The following is a 22,223-nucleotide window of genomic DNA, read 5'->3' on the forward strand; positions in this document are numbered from 1 at the left end:
CTTTACTGAATTAGTTTATCAGTTTTAGCAGTTTTTTTGGTAGAATCTTTTAGATTTTTTATATGTAGTATCATGTCATCTGCAAATAGTGAAAGTTTACTTTTTCCTTGCCAATTTGGATGCCTTTTAATTTGTTTTGTTGTCTGTTTGCTGTGGCTAAGACTTCCTTTACTATGTTAAATAACTGTTGAGAATGGACATCCCTGGCTTTTCCTCATCATAGAAGAAAAGCTCTGTTTTTCCCTATTGAGGTTGATGTTAGCTGTGGGTTTTTCATTATGGCCTTTATTATGTTGAGGTATATGTCCTCTAAATCTTCCTCGTCGAGGGTTTTTATCATGAGTAGCATTTGATTAACCTCTACATATTTGTGAATTCTCAAGCTTTCTTTTTGTAATTGTTTTCTAGTTTCATACCTTTGTGGTTGAAAGATGCTTGATAAGATTTCAGTCTTTTTAAATTTATTAAGACTTGTTTTGTGTCCTAACATATGGTCTATACCAGAAAATGTTACAGGTGCACTTGAGAAGAATGTATATTCTGCTGCTTTGGGATCGAATATTCTGTATATATCTATTAAGTCCATCTGGCCTAATGTATTATTTAAGGTGCAACACATATTTGATAAATTGTACTTTCTTAATTTTTTTACTGTTCTTAATAATTGATTTACTGTTTGGGATGCCTGGGTGGCTCAGTCGATTAAGTGTCTGACTCATGATTTTGGTTCAGGTCATGAACTCATGGGTCATTAAAGCGAGCCCCAAGTGGGGAGTCTGCTTGAGATTCTCTCCTCTGCCTCTCCCCCAATTCATGCATGTTTGCATGCACTCTCTCTCTCTCTAATAAATCTTTAAAAACATAATTGATTTACTGTTCATTTTGTTTTACTTATATTTTCTACAAATACTTTTACTTGTCATTTCCATTTTTATCCCTTATTTACTTTTCTTGTTTAATTGAAAGATTTGATATTTTTTGGTTTGCTGTCCATTAATTTAAGTGATATTGGTCTACAATTTTCTATTTTTGAAGAATGTCTAGTTTTGGTATAATTCTTATGCTGCTTTTCTAAAAAAGGATTTACATAAATCCATGACTAGAATGGATTTTAAACTTAAATTCTCATATATTAAATAGCCACAGCATTCCAAAAGAAAAAGTTACCAGTTATACATAATAGTGTTTAAATTAATTAGGTTTGGCATTTTTGAAAGAATTAACATTATAGAGGTAATTACAGGGAATATTTTTAGAACTTTGAGATATATAGCAAAAATTTCAATTTTATGGTCTATAATTTCTCTCTATATAAAGGTACATATTATTTTTCACTTTATGTCTCACATTCTCCTGTGTGAGACCTTTGCTTTGGCCCTGTTTGTCTGTTGCTGTTCTCTGAATATACATTGCTATTCCTAACCTGGCACTGACATGCATGGTTGCATTTATTATTTCATTTATCACTTGAACACCTTTGTTTTCTAAATGCTATACAAAGGTCTGGAGTTACAGTGGTAAAAGAGAGCTATATGTCTCACAGTCATGGGCTTTCTGAATTATAGTACCAACATGATATATAATGGTGGTTACAAGTTTTGGAATTAGACAGACATGGGTTCAAATACTTATTTTGCCACCTAATAGCAGTATGATCTTGGGTGTGTTATTTAACAACTCTACACCTTAGTTTTTCATCTCATCTCTAGAAAGGAAATACTAAATATTTCTACCTGATAGCATTTCTATGTAAAGTCCTTGAGTTAATATTTGTCAACTACTTTGCACAGCCCTTGGCACACAGCAAGTGCTCAATAATGGTATGGTAATTATTGTGAATGCTATAACTATTTCTACCAGAAAAATCATTGCACATGAAAAACATCTTTGTCCATATGACATCATTTTTCTAAAGCCATAGTGCATGAAGAATCAAACTTTAAAGGCATGCCTTTCAATAATTGAGATAGATTTGTTGAAAGAGATAAAAGTAATTCAGTGTTCTCTAGTTGAGCGATTAAATGTGACCTTTGTTGATTTTAGTAATATTTAAGTGAGCAAATTTTAATTCTGTTTTTATTATATTTTATCTATTTATTTATTTTTAAAGATTTTATTTATTTATTTGACAGAGACACAGCGAGAGGGGGAACACAAGCAGGGGGAGTAGGAGAGGGAGAAGCAGGCTTCCCGCAGAGCAGAGAGCCCAATGCGGGGCTCGATCCCAGGAGCTGGGATCATGACCCGAGCTGAGGGCAGAGGCTTAATGACTGAGCCACCCAGGCGGCCCTGTTTGTATTATATTTTAGATCGAGGTTTATAAAATTGTTTCTTAGCTTCAGAATAACAAATATAGTTGCTTTGTGTGCTTAGATTTAGCAGCTGGACACTGCTTTCCATTTTATTGTTTTGACATCTTTTGCTTAAGTAAGGCTTATTAAATGAAATATTATTCACAGCATGGTAGTAAATACTTTACATTCTTCTTATATACTTTCTCTGGACTTTGTAAATGGCATAACTCAGTTCTCTGACCTCTTTTAGTATTAAAATAAGGTATTGAACCATTTTATTTACCTTTTGCAATTTCAAAGACCAATAATAAGAAATGTCTTAATTTTAAAACTTTTTGAATCTTAGGGCTGATTCTAGGAATCTTTAGATTCATTGCCAACTTTGATGAATGATACCTGAAGTGGAAAACTGCTCAAAGTGCGCAATGGAGTTCGGACCTATCATTTTCATCTTGTAATCTACAAAATTGGGGGGAGGGGATGAGACTATATTTGGACTAAGTACTTGGATCCCAAATTTTGTATTTGAAGGTAGGGGTATAATGGAATTCATAGGATAAATTCCAAATCAAAAGGCAAAAGTATTTGAGATGAATCAAGTATGACAAGAAAGTATTTATGTGTGTTTGATGATGGGGTGGAAAAAGAAACTCTCAATTGAGTAGGTTAATCTTCTGTTCTTTTTTTCTTCTTTCTCTTTCCAAAAGAGTCAGTTTTGACTTCTTACAGCTGACAAATGGCCTACCTGAAATATTTCACAGAAGAGAGAGCAGGATTTAGACTAGTATTGTTACTTAACTTTTTGCTAAACTGAAAATTTTCAGTATGTATAATTGGTTCATCTTTATCAAATAGGACAAATATAAAACTTTAGGGAAGAAACTTGTAACATTATTAAATATAATAGCTTAGGGGCACCTGGGTGGCTCAGTCGTTAAGCGTCTGCCTTCGGCTCAGGTCATGATCCCAGGGTCCTGGGATCGAGTACCACATCGGGCTCTCTGCTCAGTGGGAAGCCTGTTTCTCCCCCTGCTTGTGTTTCCTCTCTTGCTGTCTCTCTCTCTGTCAAATAAATAAATAAAATCTTTAAAAAATAAATATAATAGCTTAGAAGTAGTGGTAACAGTGAGAAATAAAAACATTAAAAAATTAAAATGGGTGATGACAACAGGACTTGGGGTTAGTTTACAGGGAAGATCAGTGGAACCCCAACATTCATTCAAGACTAAACAGAGATATATTGTTAATCTCGATAAGAACTGCTTTGGTTGGAGGAGTTAGGACAGAAGTCATATTTATGAATTCAAGAGAGAACAGGAGGAAAGTAAGTAAAAGCAATAAGTATTGATAACTCCTGAGTATCATTGCTAGAAAGGCAATAAGGTGATTGGGGGATAGCTAAAGAGAGATGTAGGGTTAAGGAAGGGATTTGGGGTATTTTGTTTTGTTTTGTTTTAAAGATTTTATTTATTTATTTGATAGAAAGAGACACAGCGAGAGAGGGAACACTGTATTGTTTTGTCTTTTAACCCTGGGAAATATTAGGACTTACTAGCTTGTGGATGGATATGGTCCATTAAAAAGGGAAAGTTATAGTTACATACGGGAGATTCGGGGCAATTTCTCCAGCATTGACTTTAGTTTGACAAGAAGTGATGGCAACCACTGTATAAGTTTAGAGTTTGTCTTTAGATAAGAACATAGTTAGTTCATCCATGGTAATGTGTAGGAGAGCAGAATGTATGAAAATAAATATAGGTAGATTATTGATCTAATGAGAAAAGAGGTAGGGGTTTTCTTCTAATTGCTTCGATTTTTTAATGAATTTTCTAGGTCTTCAACTGACAGTATCTGAGAGAAGGAGAGAGGAATTGGACTAGGGGAGTACAAAGGACAAAGAGCTTCAGAAAACCATATATTTCAAGAAAAAAACCTGGCCTGCTTTACATATTTATATTATCCACTTGGCTCTTGACGTTATTATTCGGGTCCTGATTAAACTCTTTTCTCTCTTTTGGAGAATTGTTTCTCTCTTACTTCTTGGCTCATTTTTGCAGGGGTGGGGATAAAAACAGTTCTTTCTTTGGACAGTTATCTCTTTTATCTTAATAAAAAGATAAACAACAAAATGCTTTTTGACAGCCTTTTATATCCAGATATATCCAGTCACTAAGTTGTATTTGTTCTTATTAATTGCAGTGTTAAAAACTAAAGAAAAGGACTATTGATATTCCAGATTTCACTTTTTAAAAAATTTATCATAATTTTGTTTTTCTTCTTCTTTTAGATGTTCTTAATAGTTGCTCCTCTTTCTGTCCTCTACAACTGGAGGGATGAATTGGACACCTGGGGATATTTCAGAGTCACTATTTTACATGGTAACAAAAAAGACAATGAACTGATTCGTGTAAAGCAGAGGAAATGTGAAATTGCTCTAACAACTTATGAAACGTTACGTTTATATCTGGAGGAACTTAACAGGTAATGAGAATAATGGGAATGATTGCATTAATATTCTGTTTACACCCATTGTATTTATCCCGTTATATTGTGATTTTTTTAAAAAGTTCTGAACATTCCTTAGCATAATTTCATTTCATTTCAGAATTATTAAAATAGACAGTTTATAATAATTTATTTTCTAAAAAGGAAAAACCTGTGGGGAGCCTGGGTGGTTCAGTCAATTAAGCATCCCACTCTTGATTTTGGCTCAGGTCATGATCTCAGGGTCGTGGGATTGAGCCCCATGTCATGCTCTCTGTGGGTGTGGAGCCTGCTTAAGATTCTTTCTCGCCCTCTCAAAACAAAACAAAAGAAAACAAAACCTGCATCAGATTTTATACAGTTCATTCTTTTTCCTTTATGCCGTCTCCAAACAATGTGTGTTAAAGAAAGGTAATAATATCCTAAATTTTACGCATATGGCACCTGTAGACTAAGAGCAATTTTCATGAATGATTTTAATTATGGGAATCTGTTGTGAATTTGAGTGGCAATAAGTACATATACATATTGAGAATCAGTGTTCCAGGATTATAAGTACCCAAAGGAAATGAACTGTCTTATGCCTGACTGCATCTTAAGATTTTGATGGGGCATCTAGAGACATAACTATAAAGCCATGTGAGTGTTATGATATGTGACAGGGGATGTTGTGGGAGCACATAAGAGACCTAATTCTGCTGCAAAGTGAGGAGAGTTGTCAGGGAGCTTCCCAGAGAAGATGACCTATGAGCTGAGTAAGAGTTGAAGGATGAGTAAGAGTTGAAGAGTAGAAGAGTAATGCAGGAAGAGGGAACAAAGAGCATTTGCAGAGGCCTTCAGCCCACAAACATCACGGCCCACTTTTGAATAAATGAAAGCGGTTCTGATGCATTCTGTATCTCATGGCTGCAGCATACGTGTAAGAGGGAAGTGGCTGAGAGACAACAACTGTGTGGTAAGCAAGGAACAGATTATAAAAGATACTGAAAGCTGTCTGGAGGATTAGAGGTCTTTATTCTTAGAGTAGTAAAATGCCCTAGAAATGTTTACAGTGGATTACTAATAAGATAAAAATGGTCAGATTTGCATTTATAAGTAACCTATCTGCTGTGTGTGAAGACAGAGGAAAACCAAACTAAATGGAGAAAGACCAATTAGAAGACTTATTATGAGCTAAATTTTGTCCCCTCCAAGTTTGTATGGGCAAGTCCAAACCCAGGGACCTCAGAATGTAACTGTATTTGGAGATAATATTCTTAAAGAAGCAATTAAGTTAAAATGAGGCCATGAAGGTAGCCTAGTCCAATCAGGCTGGGGTCCTTAGAAGAGAAAGAGATACCAGGAACTTGAGTGCACAGAGGAAAGGATACATGGGGACACAGCAAGAAGGCAGCCGTCTATTAGCCAAGGAGAGAGGCCTCAGAAGAAACCAAACCTGCCAACACTTTGGTCTTGGATTTCTAGTCTCTAGAACTGTTGTGTCTGGCATATCATAATATTTTTGCTCATCATAGTATTTTTGAGATTCATCCATGTTATTGAATGTATCTGTGATCGTTCTTTTTTAATCCTGAGGTGTATTGCATTTTATGAATACACCACATTTTGTTACCCATTATTTTGAGGATAGATATTTATATTTGGGTTTTCCAGTTTTTGGTTATTATAAGTAAAACTCTAAGGAATATTATTGTAGAAGCCTTTTTTGAAGCATACATTTTCATTTATCTTGGGTTGACATATTTGCATTTCCTGGGAGTGGAATTGTTGGGTTATGTAAGTATAGGTTTAACTTTAGAAGAAACTGCCAAGCCATTTTCCTGAGTGGTTGTACCATTCTATTCCAACTAGCGATCTATGGGACTTAAGTTGCTTTCTGTATTCACCAACATTTGGCATTATCAGTCTTTTTGTTTTTAGATATTTTAGTGTGTCTGTGGTGGTACTTTGTTATATAATTTGCATTTTTCTGAACTATGTATACGTGAAAAAAATGTTTATTCTACAGTTAGATAGAGTATTCTATAAATATCAATAAAGTCAAGTTGGTTAGGAGTTGTTCTTAATGTTCTCTGTCTTTACTAATTTTCTGTTGTTTTATAATTTCTGAGAGAAAAATGTAATCTTCAATTATACTTGTATATTTTTAAATTCCTTTGGGTTCTGTCAGCTTTAAAGTTCATATATTTTGAAGCTCTTATTGGGTACACACACATTTAAGATTGGTAATTTTTTCTTATGAATTAATCCTTTTATCTTAAAAAATGTTCCTTTTTATATCTTGAAGTTTTATCTGATATCAATATAGACAATACAGTCTTCTTATACTTACTGCATGTTTATCATTTTCTATCTTTCTACTTGAATATATTGGTTCTTTATATTTAAAGTGAGCCTTTGTGGTTAATGATAGGTCTTTCTTTTTTATCCATTCTGATAACCTGCCTCTTATTTGGAGTTGTTAGTCCATTTACATTTGATATAATTATTAGTAAGGTGGATTTCCATTTTTGTCAGCTCTAAGATTTGATTTTACCTCACTTAGAAGCTAATAATAGCCTGCTCCTGTTTCATGGATGCTATCAGAAAGATAGGAGTAATCTGAGGCATGGAGAAGTTAAGTACCTCATCAAAGCCTACAACAGCTAAGTCATTGGTAGACATGAAATTTAAACTTTGACCAACTAACTCCAGAACTTGGGCTTTTATTTAATATATTATATGACCCCAAAAGATGTTCTGCACTTACATAAATATAGTAAGGTATTTGTTCATCATAGCATCAATCATATTGTAATTTTTAATTGTCTGCCCCTTTAGACTGTGAGGACTTTGGTGTAGGATAATTTCTGTATTTCAGGGCTTATTACACCTCTAGCACATAATACTTGCTGAATATATGTTTGTTAAGTACTTATTTTCTGTGATTGTTACAAATATTAAATGAGAATTCTGAAGTGGAATTTTGTCGGTATGTATCCCAGATTTCTGTAAAATTGAAAAATTAAATGTCACAGTGTTTGTTATATGTAGCTTTCTGTTATTTGTTCAAATGGCTTTATTTTGACAAATGTTCAAAATAATTTAGATTTCATTTGAGTAAATATTAAGTAATTCTGTTTTAGATTTGCTGCAATCTGGTATTTTATTTTTTTATTGAAGTATAGGTGACATACATGTTATATTAGATTCAGGTGTACAACATAGTGATTCAACAAGTTTATATGTTATGCCATGCTCAAATATTAAGTAATTTTTGTGAGAATAGCACTCTGTGATAGAACAGAATTAAACATTGATCATAGATAATCCAGAGTAAACACACTATATGAGTGAGCTATAGCTCTTTTTGTTATTATTATTATGTTTTGCTTCATTTTTATCAGTTATATATGTATATTATTTAGAGATCCAAATATGAAAAACTGCAATTCACTCCTTCCTGCCACCTCTATTACCTGTTCTTCAGACACAACCATCTTCAATTCTTTTACTTCTCTTCCTACTTTTACCACCATATCTCTAAAGAAAATTTTTATGCTGCAACTTTTAATTTTTTTTATTTTTTATTTTTTTAGTTTTCAGCACACCTGCTGATTTCTGCTTAGATTTTGTCCTTCTTTTGCTTAGTTGAGGGTGACCTGGCTGGACTGTTTTATGGAGTAGGAACTACTAGCTAGGAGACCCAGTTGCTTCTTAGACTTGAACTTTTGTATAACTCCAACTTCCAGAGGCATCTGGTACCACCAATTCCTAGCTTTTTAAGACCACTACTGGCATAGGCTTCTGCTTTCTCTGCTTTTGTAAGTCATCTTGTTCATTTTCTTCCCAGCCTCTAAAATTTTGTGGTCGTTTTTTTCCTCTTTCTCTTTGTTCTTTTGTTCTTTTTCAACTTTATATTAAGAAATTATCAAACCTGTAGAAATATTGAAGTAACAGTATATGAACATCTATATGCTTACCACCTATACTCACCAGTTCTGTGTGCGTGTGCTTGTCTGTGTGTGTGTGTATTCAGATGTTGGCAAAATGTGTTAATCTATGTGTGTCTATGTCTATGTACGGTGGTGGTATTAAGTCATTTCAGTAAATTGTAAATAACATGACAATGTAATTCCAAAATATTTAGCATAGATTTCCTAAAACTAATTATATTTTTTCTCATACCACATTATCATTGTCACACCTAAGAAAATTAACAGCAATTAAAATTTCCTTACTTATCTTCAAAATATTGTTAATATCCAGTATATGCAAAGCAGGATCCAATAAATATTCAAATGATGGATTTGTTGATTAAGTCTATTTAGTCTTTTCTAATCTGGGACATTCCCCCAACTTCACTTTCTTATTATATGATATTTTGAGGGGATCGGGCCAGTTGTCTTTTAGGATGTCTCAAATATTAGATTTGTCTATTTATTTTCTCAAGGAATTGTGTGTTCCTTTACATCTGTATTTCTATAAGCTGATTTTGGTCTAAGGCTTAATTAGATTCAGGTTAAACATTTTTGATAAAAATACTTCATAAGTGAGGCTGTGGGCTTCATATTACATTACTTCGGGAGATATTAATGTCAGGTTGTTTCACGATTAATGATGCCAAGTTTGTCCTACAGGCTAAAGAAGTGGTCATCAGAGATTATAAAGTTATGTTTCTCCCTTTACAATTGTGGGGTGATACTTTGCCACTATTTGAATGTTCTGATCCTTCAGTCCTTTTGCTTAGTGGTATTAGCATACAAAAATTATTCTTGCCTCAATCAGATATTTTACTGGGTTTTCCAAAATAATGTTTTCCTGAATTTATCATTTCTTCTACACTTATTAACTGGCATTCTCCTTTAATTAGGAATTAACTATAATATCAACTAAAAAAGCAAGGCAAGTACTTGATTCTTCGGCCAACTTTCAGACTAAGATGATGGTGTGATGGTCATCTACAATGATAGCAAAGTTTTCTTCCCATCTTCCCCTTTTCTGAGTGTCACTATGGATTAATGGATTAATGAAGTAGATTTGACATACCATTCTAAGTAGAGAATGATTTTTAGTAAATTTATGAAGTTGTGATTATCACCACAATCCAGTTTTAGGACATTTCTATCACCTTAAAAAGTTTTTTTGCTTCAAGTCAATCAGTGGTCCCATCTCCAGTTTCAAGCAATGCAGTCTGCTTTCTGTCTCTCTAGATTTGCCTCTTCTGGAAATTTGATGTAAAGGGAATCATTCACTGTGTAGTCTTTTGTGTTTGATTTTGAGGTCCATCATGTTGTAGCATGTTTCAATAGTTTGTTGCTTTTTATTGCTTAACAGTACTATTATATGTATATACCTCATTTTTTTTTTATCTATTCATCATGCATGGACATTTGGATTGTTTCCAGTTTTTGGCTGTCATGAATAATGCTGTGAACATTTATGTACAAGTCTTTGTGTGGATGTAAATTTTCTTTTCTTTTTTTTTTTTTTTTGACAGATACTTAGGAACGGAATTGCTGGGTGTTAGGAGAAATTTAACTTTTTAAGAAACTGCCAAATTGTTTTAGAAAAGTAGCTGCATAAAAAAAAAGGAAAAAGAAAAAAAAGTAACTACACTTTCCCCAAAACAGTGTATGAGGATTCGTTTCCCCATATCCTTGTCAACACTTGATATTGTCAATCTTTTTTTGATTATAGCATTCAAATGGGTTTGTAGCAGTATCTTGTGGTTTTAATTTGCATTTTTCTAATGACTAAAGATGTTGAGAATCTTTTATGTACTTGTTTGTCCTTTGTATATCTTCTTTGGTTAAATGTCTATTAAAATACTTTACTCATCTTTTAAATTGGATTGTTTTAGCTTGTGTTGAGTTGCAATAAGTCTTTATATATTCTGTGTATAAGCTCTTTACCAGATTATGATCTGCAAATGTTTTCTACCAGTCTGTAGCATGTCTTTCATTTTCCTATGGTTTCTTTGGAAGAGCAGAAGTTTTAAACTTTAATAAAGTCCAACTTATCAAAAATTTTTTATTGGTGTCATATCTAAGAAATTATGCCTAACCCAGAATCACAAGATTTTTTTCCTATGTTTTATAAGTTTTATAGTTTTGGCTTTTATATTTAGGTTTATGATCTGTTTTTAGTTTATTTTTGTTTATGGTGTGAGGTAAGGATCTAAATTAATTTTTTTCATAGAATTTTGGGGTTTTTATTTTTTCAGTGTTCTATATTCAGTTATAATCATTATTCTTAATGATGCTGAAATTTTCCAGTTAGTTTGGCTTTTGTGTCCTTTGGACATGCCCTCATTTGTCTATGGATACATCTGTGTTTTCTGGCTCTTCACTATTTCCCCTGCTGCATGTCTGAAATCAATCATTTTACCATGGGGCTCTGTTTTGTTTTGTTTTTGTTTTAGTGGACTGACTACTGTGGGTGCTCATTGCTACTGGGGTAACAATTGATTCTAAACCTTTTTAGCAGACAGCTATGTAATATAACTTTTTAAAATCATAAGTTTATATTGACATTTTTCATTCAGACTTGACATTACAAGTTTTGCTTTTATATTTCTCTAGTTTATTCTTTTTAAAAATCCTTTTTTGTCATTTAGTGATGTTTAAATGAGTTTTTCATTCCACCATCATTAAACAGAATCTATGCCCTTTTGTCTCCCTACATATTTTATTTTTATGGATTGTCCAAACCCATGACCATTTAACTAACTGAGAATCCTATGGAATCATCAGAGTAAATAGGGAAAAAACTCTAAAACTTTGGTAGAGAAAGCTGCTCTCTAAAAATTATACAGAGTAAGAAAAAGAACTTTTCTCAACATCCCCCCCCCCCTTTTTTTTCCTCACTTTGTAGTTTGGAATGGTCAGGTGTCATTGTGGATGAAGCTCATAGAATCAAGAATCCAAAGGCTAGAATAACAGAAGCTATGAAAGCTTTGAAATGTGATGTCCGCATTGGCCTCACTGGAACCATTCTTCAGAACAACATGAAAGAACTGTGGTGTGTTATGGACTGGTGAGTGAAAATAATTTTTCCATTTTGGAAAAGTTTTAGTATTTCTTTAACTTAATGTTACCCTGTTTGCTAATTAATAGTTTCTAAAAAAAAAAAAAATTGTGTCTGTTTATGGACATGTTTGTCCCAAACACAGTATACAGAGTAAAGAGTCCCATGAATACCTATCTTTATATATTACTCTTGGCCCCTGCAGTAAATATCTGAACTTATTTACCAATTCTGTCATCTTATAGTTATTTACTGAAATGTCATAAAGAAAAAAACATTCTCTTTTCTTTCATTTTGTTATTGTTATCATCCATGAACAAGTGACTTAGTTTCTTAGAAGCAAAAAGAAATCAGTGTGTTTCTTTTTAGATAATAAAGCTGTCATATTTTTTTAATTGTCTTTATAAAGGGCTGTGCCAGGACTTTTAGGTAGTAGGATCCACTTCAAGAAGCAGTTTTCTGATCCAGTAGAACATGGTCAGAGACACACAGCAACAAAAAGAGAACTAGCCACTGGCCGAAAGGCCATGCAGAGGCTTGCAAAGAAGATGTCTGGATGGTTTCTCAGGCGTACCAAGACTCTAATCAAGGATCAGTTGCCTAAGAAGGAAGACCGGGTGAGAACGGCATTTGTTTAAATTATTAATTTCTCATCATTTATTAATTTCTCATGTTTTATTTTTTTCTGAAAAAAATTCTTTTTAAGAGGAAATCTATCTCTGGTATTTTATGAATATAGTTTTTTGCCGTTTACTCAATGTGGAAAAAAATTATTATATGCAAATTCAGAAAGCATTAATTGAGTCCAATCTAACAGGTTAGCTAACAGATTTATTGTTAGTATACATTAAATTCATTTCTCTTATTTTATAACGCTTTTGGTATAATTCTTTCTCAATGAAGAAAGAACTCTCTCCCTAATTTGTTTTCTGTTCGTATTTTGCCCTTCATATATTTTTCCTACTATCTATAGCCCAGTGTATTCTTTGGGACCTTAATAACAGCTATAGGACTACAGTGATAAAAGCTTTGTTTCATAGGTTTGTTTCTTTTAGAATGCTCTCTATAGTTCTACAACTAACTTAATTTGAAGAATTTTAGGAAAATTATAATTGTATTCTGTCAGTTGTTTAAGAATGTAGTAGTCCTCTTTTATAGTTTTTAATCTTGTGGTTCTTCTAACTCAGGTAATGGAATAAAGGTTCTATAAATTACTATGAACTAAGCTTAATTAATGTCCCATATATGGGCAATACTATCAAATACTCTCTAAACTTAGGATATCCTGTTGATTATTACTTTAAAAAAATAGATTTGAAAGGAAAATAAACTGATATACAAGTTGGGGAAATTGACTTTTTGCTCTAAAGCAAATATTATTGTTTAATTGGAATACTTAATGAACCCCCACTTTTTAAAATATTTTGCATAATTTTATGTATTATTATTTAATTGTCTGTCCAGTAGGAGCAATAACCATAAATATTTTGAAGAGAGAATTGTGCACAGAGTGTTTAGAGCTTGGGCTCTGAAATGAAATAATATAGGCTTGAATCCTGGCTCGCCTACTTAGAGGAGTTTTGTGACCTTGAGCAATTTGCTAAGTCTCCCAAACCTTGGTTTCTTTATCTGTTAAATAGGAATGATGATAGCAGTGTCTGCCTTATATGGTTGCTCTGAAGTGTGTGGCATGTGAGAAGTGTTTAGTGAATGTTACTACATGTTTTAAGGTACTTAGGAATAAATTTAACAAGGAGGTGAAAGACCTAGACGCTGAAGACTATAAGAAACTGATGAAAGAAATTGAAGAATGGGGTGCCTGGGTGGCTCAGTTGGTTAAGCAACTGCCTTTGGCTCAGGTCATTATCTCAGGGTCCTGGGATCGAGCCCCGCATCGGGCTCCCTGCTCGGCGGGAAGCCTGCTTCTCCCTTTCCCACTCCCCCTGCCTGTGTTCCCTCTCTCACTGTCTCTCTCTCTGTCAAATAAATAAATAAAATCTTTAAAAAAAAAATTGAAGAAGACACAAAAAAATGGAAGGATACCCATGTTCGTGGATTGGAAGAATTAATATTGTTAAAATATCCATACTATCCAAAGCCATGTATAGTTTCAGTGCAATCCCCATCAAAATTCCTATGGCATATTTTTACAGGAATAGAACAAACATTCCTAAAATTTGTATGGAACCACAGTAGATCCTGAAATAGCCAAAGCAATCTTGAGAAAGAACAGCAAAGTTGGCAGGCATCACTTTTCCTGATTTCACACTATGTTACAAGGCTATAGTAATCAAAACAGTATGGTACTGGCATAAAAACAGATACATAAATCAGTAGAGTAGAATAGAGAACCCAGAAACAAACCCACACATATACAGTCAAGGGAGCTAAGAATACTCAGTGAGTAAGAGAGGAAGATACTCTTTTCAATAAGTGGTGGTGGGAAAATTGGATATTCAAATGCAAAAAGAATGCAGTTGGACTCCTGTCTTATACCTCTCACAAGAATTAACCAGAAATTGATTAAAGATTAAAACACAAGACATAATCTTTTAAAACTCCTAGAAGAAAACAGGAAAAGAGCTCCTTGGCGCTGGTCTTGGTGATGATTTTTTGAATATGACATCAAAAGTGTAAGCAACAAAAGCAAAAATAAAGAAGTGAGACTATGGGGCGCCTGGATGGTGCAGTTGGTTAAGTGTCCGACTCTTGGTTTCAGCTCAGTTCATGATCTCAGGGTCGTGAGATTGAGCCCTGCATCAGACTCAGTGCTCAGTGTGGAGTCTGTTTAACACTCTTTCTCCCTCACCCTCTGCACCTCACCACCACCCCCACCCCGTCCCTGCACCCTCTCTCAAATAAATAAGTAAATCTTTAAAAAAAAAAAAGTGAGACTACATCAAACTTAAAACCTTCTGTACACCAAAGAAACAATCAACAGAATTTGTCATTTTTTTACAATATTCTGTTGTAGTGTTATATAAATATTTATAAATAGATGGCTTTTCCTTTTTATTCACATTTTTCAAAATCTTATGGGTTTTTATGACCCTGGTTATATACAGCTACATTTAGAAGACTTTTACCAACTTCCAGTGCTACTAAAAATATAAGGTAAATTATATCCTGCATAATTTAATGGCATGATTTTATCAAATTTTCATTTTTTTTAAACTTGGGCACAAAATAGAAACTTGTAGTTGCTTTTAATGTGTATTTTCTTAATTCTTACCTTTACTAATCTTAGGAATTTGTAGTAGGACATCAAATACAAATTGTAATATAAATAATAGTAATAAAGTTTTAAATTTTTTTCTAAGTTTTCAAGGAATTCAGTAAGTACTATTCATACTGTTGTTCCAAAGTTTTCCCTTTTCTCCTTATCCAGTTTTTTTTTATAGATTTTATTTATTTATTTGAGAGAGAGAGAGAGCACAAGCAGGGGAGAGGGGCAAAGGGAGAGGGAAAGCAGACTTCCCGCTGAGCAGGGAGCCTGATGTGGGGCTCGATCCCAGGACCTGATCATGACCTGAGCCAAAGGCAGACATTTAACTGACTGAGCCACCCAGGCACCCCTCCTTATCTAGTTTTTTATTTGACCTAAACCGTAGTCATTTATTTGCATGATGGGCTAATAGTATGAAAGCCTGAAAAGACCCAGAATATATTTAGAAATATATAAGGAAAACACTTGTTTTTTCATATTTGATTACTTTCAATTGAAAAACAAATTCTATGAGATTTATTTGAAAAGAAAGTTATTTATATAGTTTAGGGTAGGGTGGGAGAAATTGTCATAATAATGTATCTAAAAGAAAAGTAGTTGGGGCGCCTGGGTGGCTCAGTTGGTTAAGCGACTGCCTTCGGCTCAGGTCATGATCCTGGAGTTCCAGGATCAAGTCCCGCATCAGGCTCCCTGCTCAGCAGGGAGTCTTCTTCTCCCTCTGACCCTCCCTCCTCTCATGTACTCTCTCTCTCTCATTCTGTCTCTCAAATAAATAAATAAAATCTTAAAAAAAATAAATAAAAGAAAAATAGTTTATAAGCAGTTTTCACTCTTACAGACTTCAAAATCTGATGTGCGTTATGATTACTACTGCTATAAAAAAGTACCAATAATTGCCTCGTGTTTCATCTTGGCAGATGGTGTATTGTTCTCTGACAGATTTTCAGAAAGCTGTCTATCAAACCGTATTAGAAACAAAAGATGTGACTTTGATACTTCAGTCTTCTGAGCCTTGTAGCTGCAGCAGTGGCCGGAAAAGGAGAAATTGTTGTTATAAGGCAAGCATTTCTGGGTGGTATCTCCACATCTTCCTTTTGAATACATATTTCTCTATTCTAATGTTGGAGGTAAGGAGCAGATAAAGTAACTTTTCGTCAGTTCTTTAACTTTAGATGACGTAAGTTCATAAAAAGGAATAGTTTTCAAAAGTATTTTACAATATCAAATAGTAATCATAGCAAAATATAATATTCAAATATCTTTTCAATAAACTGGTTTTTCAGTAGCTCTCAGAAACTAGTAGCTTCAATTTGATATCCCCCCTTTCAACTTTTGTTGGGAAGTAGCCTACTTCATCTTGGGACTTCATCTTATTTTCAGAAGTTTCTCCTTATCCCTTAGTAGTAAACTTAGTCTTTGATAGCAGGCTTAAAATACTATTCTGATAGAGTGTTAATTAATCGAAATTGTATATTGGTATAATAAAGTATTTTATTTTTATTTAGAAACAAATGTTAGTTTGTATTTTCTTAACCTTCTATCTGTATTTCCTGCCCTTTTTTTTTACCTCTCTATTTTATTATCAAGTTATCTGTCAAATATCCATGTACATAGAGGGACCCCGAATAAATATTTATCTAGATTGAGATTTATTCCATCTCTCATTTATTTTGCTGTTTTTAACCACGTCACTTTTTCAGAATAGCACAGTTTCCTCAGATGCCTTGGAATATAAACAAGAGGACAGTGAAGGCACAGTGAAGTATAATCCTGCCCCCGTGCCATTTTTTATTACCAGGAACCTCGTATGGCAGCATTCTCTATCACTGTGGTTCCTGAGGGTAGATACTTTCTGGAATGAGGACTTTCTCCCCTCTTTTCTTAAAAACATCACCAAAAGTATGATTCCACATTAAGTGATTCATGGATATTTTACGTAACAGTTGACCATCATTTTCTCAGAATGTATTGTGCCAGGGGTGACCAGATGATAAACATTAGCGTAAGCAATATAGTTTATGAAGTCAGTAGTTACATAGCCTTGCTTGTTTTTATTTTCTCTTTTTCTGGTTATAGACCAATTCACATGGTGAAACAGTGAAAACCTTGTATTTCAGTTACCTTGCAGTCCTTCAGAAGGTAGCTAACCATGTTGCACTACTGCAGTCTGCTAGCACCTCCAAACACCAGGTTTGAGTTGGCTTTTTACATTTCTTTGTGATGCTATTTGGTATAAAGATTTTATATTTGCTATAAAATGTCATAGCCAAGTATCTTTAAGTTATTTTTGTATGCAATTTAAGAGGAAACTGACTTGCTCATTTTTTAATTTGGGTGTCAAAGAAGTATATGCTCTTAAGTTTTTTCAGAGAAAATTGAAGCCTAAGTTAAAATAATAGCTCTTTTTTTATGCCTCTGGTAATGTTGCTATATTTGTTTTCCTAACATGTTTTGATATAATTACTAAGTAAGATATTTGATGAGTCGGTCTTATTCCATTAATAATGTATCTAACTCCATTTATCCAACCTACTGGATTAAAATGCACTTACAGTAATCTGTATGTTAAATATTAGGACTATTTCCCAAATTGGCAAAAATCAGCAATTTCAAAGTTTAGACATAAACGCAATCATTTAGTTTGAACATTTCAGTTGTATCTTATTCTAGAGCACAACGTAAATTAAAAAAAATCTTTAAGGCTTTATTTATTTACTTATTATTTTAAAGCTTTTTTATATAATGATTTTATATTTTCTTTTTGTGTTATAGTCTTCATGCTGTTCAAATATAATTTTAAAATCTTACAAGCATTTAATATTATTCTTTGATAGTACTGTTTGCTCTTTGGGAAGTATTTGATTCCTTGCTTTAGAGATTATAAAAGAATAATGATAAAATTATTAGTCCTATCATTATCTCAGAACTCATCAAAGCCATATATGATTAACATTATCACTTTAAGGGTTTCTGAATAATATAGTTGATGACATAAGTTCATAAAAAGGACGTAAAAAGTCTGACTTAGAGAAGATAATATCTTCAAAGTAATATATTCCTTCTCAATAGAATTTTTCCATAAACAATCTCAATTTATATAGGTATAAATGTGTTAAGTTGAAATTTCTTTTTTCTGTCTTTTCCTCCTAAGGAAACACTTATCAAAAGGATATGTGATCAGGTATTTTCCAAGTTCCCAGATTTTGTGCAGAAAAGCAAAGATGCAGCCTTTGAAACCCTTTCCGACCCAAAATACAGTGGGAAAATGAAGGTAAGTGCTCTTCTTTCAGGCTGCGCACAGATAAGGGTGATGTACAAAATATTTATCAATGGTATGACAGGGCCAATAACTAATCAGAACAGATACCCAATCATTCAGAAGAAACTATGGCCAAAGACAACTGATGTAGCCTTAGCATTTACTGGCTTACAATGAACAATGCATGCTGAGGTTCTCAATTTGTGGTTACATCAGATATACTTCAGACTTTCCTTATTGATTTATGAGATGTATGCCCTCTTAAAAATGTATGCTGTTGCCACATATATAATAGCTTATCTTCAAATGTTTAAGAGATTATCTACCAGAAATATAAATTCTAATGCCAAATACAAGGATGAGGATAGGCAATAGCTGGGAATTAGAGAAAGAAACTTCTTAAAGAGTTCAAGGTGGACAAGACCTCTGTGTCTAGACTGAATTTTCCGCCTCTCGTTTTTACTTGCCAACCTATATTGGAAAGTTGCTAAGTCTAATTTGTAGCAAGGGAGCATTTGTTGTACACCAGGAGACTGACCTGTAGATGCTGCTCTCAGTGATGTATTCTCAGGGGAGGGTGGGAAAGGTAAGGCTCGGTTCTCCAGCCATGACCCAGGCCTCGGGGCACTGCCGGTGACAGCTGCGGGAATTGCTGGTAGCTCCCAGCCTTTTGGCAGCCACTTTGTTTAACTCTTTAGTAACTATCAAGAATCTTATTTATGGATTCAGAGACTATTACCAAACAATTCCCAACATTATGGTTTAATTAAGAAGAAAGTAAGTTATTTCTTTTGGCTAAATAAATAAGTAATTTGAAGTAGTCAGGTGGTTTTCTTAAAATCCTGGAAATATTTTTAGCAGTTAATCTACATACACTCATCATAGTTTAGTTTGCTCAGACCTCTAATTCAATGAAATAAAATAAAAGCCAAAAAGATTACCTTAAAAACTTGTGTCTGTATTTTTTATTGAGATATAATTGACATATAACATATTAGTTTTAGGTGTACAACATAATGATTTGATATATGTGTATATGGCAAAATGGTTATCACAATAAGTTTAGTTAATATCCATCACCACACATAGTCTTTTTTATTATGATGAGAGCTTTTAAGGTATACTTTCTTAGCAACATTCCAATATGTGATATAGTGTTGTTAACTGTAGTCACCATGCTGTACATTATATCCCCAGGACTTATAACTGGAAATTTGTACCTTTTGACTACCTTCACCCATTTTGCCTGCCTCCAACCCCTGCATCTGGCAACCACCAATCTGTTCTCTGTACTTATAAATACAAGCATTTTTTTTTTTTTAGATTCCACATATAAGTGAAATCATAGGGTATTTGTTTTTCTCTCTTATTTCATTTAGCATAATGCCCTTCCTGTTGTTGCAAATGCCAGGATTTCCTTCCTTTTTATGTCTCAGTATTCCATTATATATGTATATATCACATTTTCTTTATCCATTTATCTATCAACAGACACTGAACATTTTTTCCATGTCTTGGCTATTGTAAACAATGCTGCAGTAAATGTGGGGGTGCAGATGTCTTATCGAGATCTATTTCATTCTTTTGCATGAGGCTATTCAGTTTTTCCAGCACCATTTATTGAAGAGACTGTCTTTCCCCCCATTGTATATTCTTAGCTCCTTTGTCATTAATTAATTGACTGTATACGTGTGGGTTTATTTCTGGGCTTTCTATTTTATTTCATTGATCTGTATGTCTGTTTTATGACAATAGCATACTGTTTTGATTACAATAACTTTGTGGTATTGTTTGAAATCAGGAAGTATGATGCCTCTAGTTTTTTTGCTCTTTCTCAAGATTGCTTTGACTATTTGGGTTTTGTTTTTTTTTTTTAAGATTTTATTTATTTGACAGAAAGAGAGACAGTGAGAGAGGGAACACAAGCAGGGGGAGTGGGAGAGGGAGAAGCAGGCCTCCCGCTGAGCAGGGAGCCCAATGTGGGGCTCGATCCCAGGACCCTGAGATCATGACCTGAGCCGAAGGCAGACGCTTAACGACTGAGCCACCCAGGCGCCCTATTTGGGGGTTTTTTTGGTTCCATGCAAATTTTAGTATTGTTTGTTCTGTTTCTGAGGAAAATGCCATTGCATTGAATCTATAAATGCTTTGAGTAGTATGGACGTTTTACACTCATTAGTTCCCAACCTATGAACACTGAATACCTTTTTATTGATTTGTGTCTTCTTTAATGTCTTATAGTTCTCAGTGTACAGGTCTTTCACCTCCTTGGTTAAATGTATTCTTAGTTACTTTATTCCTTTTGATACAGTTGTAAATGGGGTTGTTTCCTTAATTTCTTCTTCTGATATTTCCTTATTAGTATACAGAAATGCAATGAATTTTTGTAGACTGATTTTGTATCATACAACTTCACTGAATTTATTAGTTCTAACAGTTTTTTTGGTGGTGTCTTTAGGGTTTTCTATATATAAGATCATGCCATATGTAGAGACAGTTTTTCTTCTTCCTTTCCCATCTGGATGCCTTTTATTTCTTTTTCTTGCCTAATTGCTCTGGCTAGGACTTCTAGTACTATGTTGAATAACAGTGGCAAGAGCAGGCATCCTTGTCTTGTTCCTGATCTTGGAGGGAAAGCTTTCAGTTTTTACCAGTGGGTGTTATGTTAGCTGTAGGCTTGTCATATATGGCCTTTATTATGTTGAGGTATGTTTTCTCTATACCCACTTTGTTGAGAGTTGTGTATTTTTAAAATAAGTCTGTGTTAGTGAGAATATTCTATGATTTATTATCATAATAATTCAAACCTAACAATAGTAAAGTTCCTAACAATCTTTCCTAACAATAATCTATTTTGTCATCCATTTTATTGACTTTTATTTATTTTTAAATAAAATAATATAAAAAGCTCAATTAATTTAGAACTGAGCACTTATTATCTCACTTATTTCCCAGGCCAGAAACCATGGCCTCCTGTGAAAACTGTATTATCTATTGTTATATATTTAAATTGCATTCATTATGATTCTTCACTAAAAAGTTACTCTTAATATTAAATGGAATTTTATAACTCTACATTTTATATTCTTATATACTCAACATATGATTTAAAATATACTATTTGCGTTATGTATCTAGGAATAATAATGTCTGATTAAAATTATTACATTTATTTTTTGTTATGATTTTTAGAAGGGAAAAAGCAAGCATGAATTTTTGCCGGAGGCTGGGTAGGTGTTTGTATATGTGAAAGAAGCCTGTAGTTTATTTGTTTTGTGAGAGAACACCAGCAAGACAGAGACTGATAGTAATAACCTAGGGTTATATTTTTAAGATTGTGTTTCATCATTTGATTATCAACATCATCTGGTGATTTAGTGATACAAAATGTATAGGCATATAATCTGTTGCCTGTGGGGAGAGTTAAGAAATCCAAGTTGCATGTATATCTTGAATTCAGGTGATAAAAGATGCTAGTTATGCTTCTCTTATTATCGGTCAGCCTGCAGCTGTAATTTATTTGTTGATGTAATGCTCATTTTACCCTTCATACCGTCAAAACTACACTCATGAACTCAACCTTTTTCTCTTATATGTGAAGGTCTTTTGTGATCTCAACTACTATTCAAGTGGATGGTCACAAGTTGAACTTACTCCCCTGATAAGAATCTTCATTTTCCCTTCCCTTGGGAAATACCACAGAGCCACTTACTGTGGGGGGTGGGGAAAAAGACTTAGGAAACCAAATTTAGTGCTGTTGGGATCATCTAGGGGTCATGTTCATCTCTAGGCCTGACTAATTTGAGAAAAGTTAGGCCCAAGATTTCTTAGCTGTGAACATTGTTATTTACAACACTCCTTGGTATTTACCCAAATGAGTTAAAAATTTATGTTCACACAAGAGCCTGTACATAGATATTTATAGCAATCTTATTTATAACTGCCAAAACTT

General features: G+C 33.6%; 1 protein-coding gene across 4 annotated transcripts in view; it reads left to right on the forward strand.

Moving 5' to 3' along the window:
• The window catches only part of ERCC6L2 (ERCC excision repair 6 like 2), a 136,728-nt gene that overhangs the window by 41,656 nt on the left and 72,849 nt on the right, over nt 1–22,223 (forward strand). For all 4 annotated transcript variants that reach the window (XM_028122250.2, XM_028122252.2, XM_088019268.1 and 1 more), the window contains 6 exons: nt 4,582–4,775; nt 11,634–11,795; nt 12,196–12,403; nt 15,930–16,070; nt 17,089–17,202; nt 18,164–18,283. In XM_028122250.2, coding sequence (XP_027978051.1) covers nt 4,582–4,775; nt 11,634–11,795; nt 12,196–12,403; nt 15,930–16,070; nt 17,089–17,202; nt 18,164–18,283 — 939 coding nt within the window. The remainder of the gene's footprint in view (nt 1–4,581; nt 4,776–11,633; nt 11,796–12,195; nt 12,404–15,929; nt 16,071–17,088; nt 17,203–18,163; nt 18,284–22,223) is intronic.

The sequence above is a fragment of the Eumetopias jubatus genome, unplaced genomic scaffold (assembly GCF_037043125.1).
Source record: "Eumetopias jubatus isolate StellerSeaLion01/CBP00866 unplaced genomic scaffold, mEumJub1_p1.0 scaffold_15, whole genome shotgun sequence".
Taxonomy (NCBI): domain Eukaryota; kingdom Metazoa; phylum Chordata; class Mammalia; order Carnivora; family Otariidae; genus Eumetopias; species Eumetopias jubatus.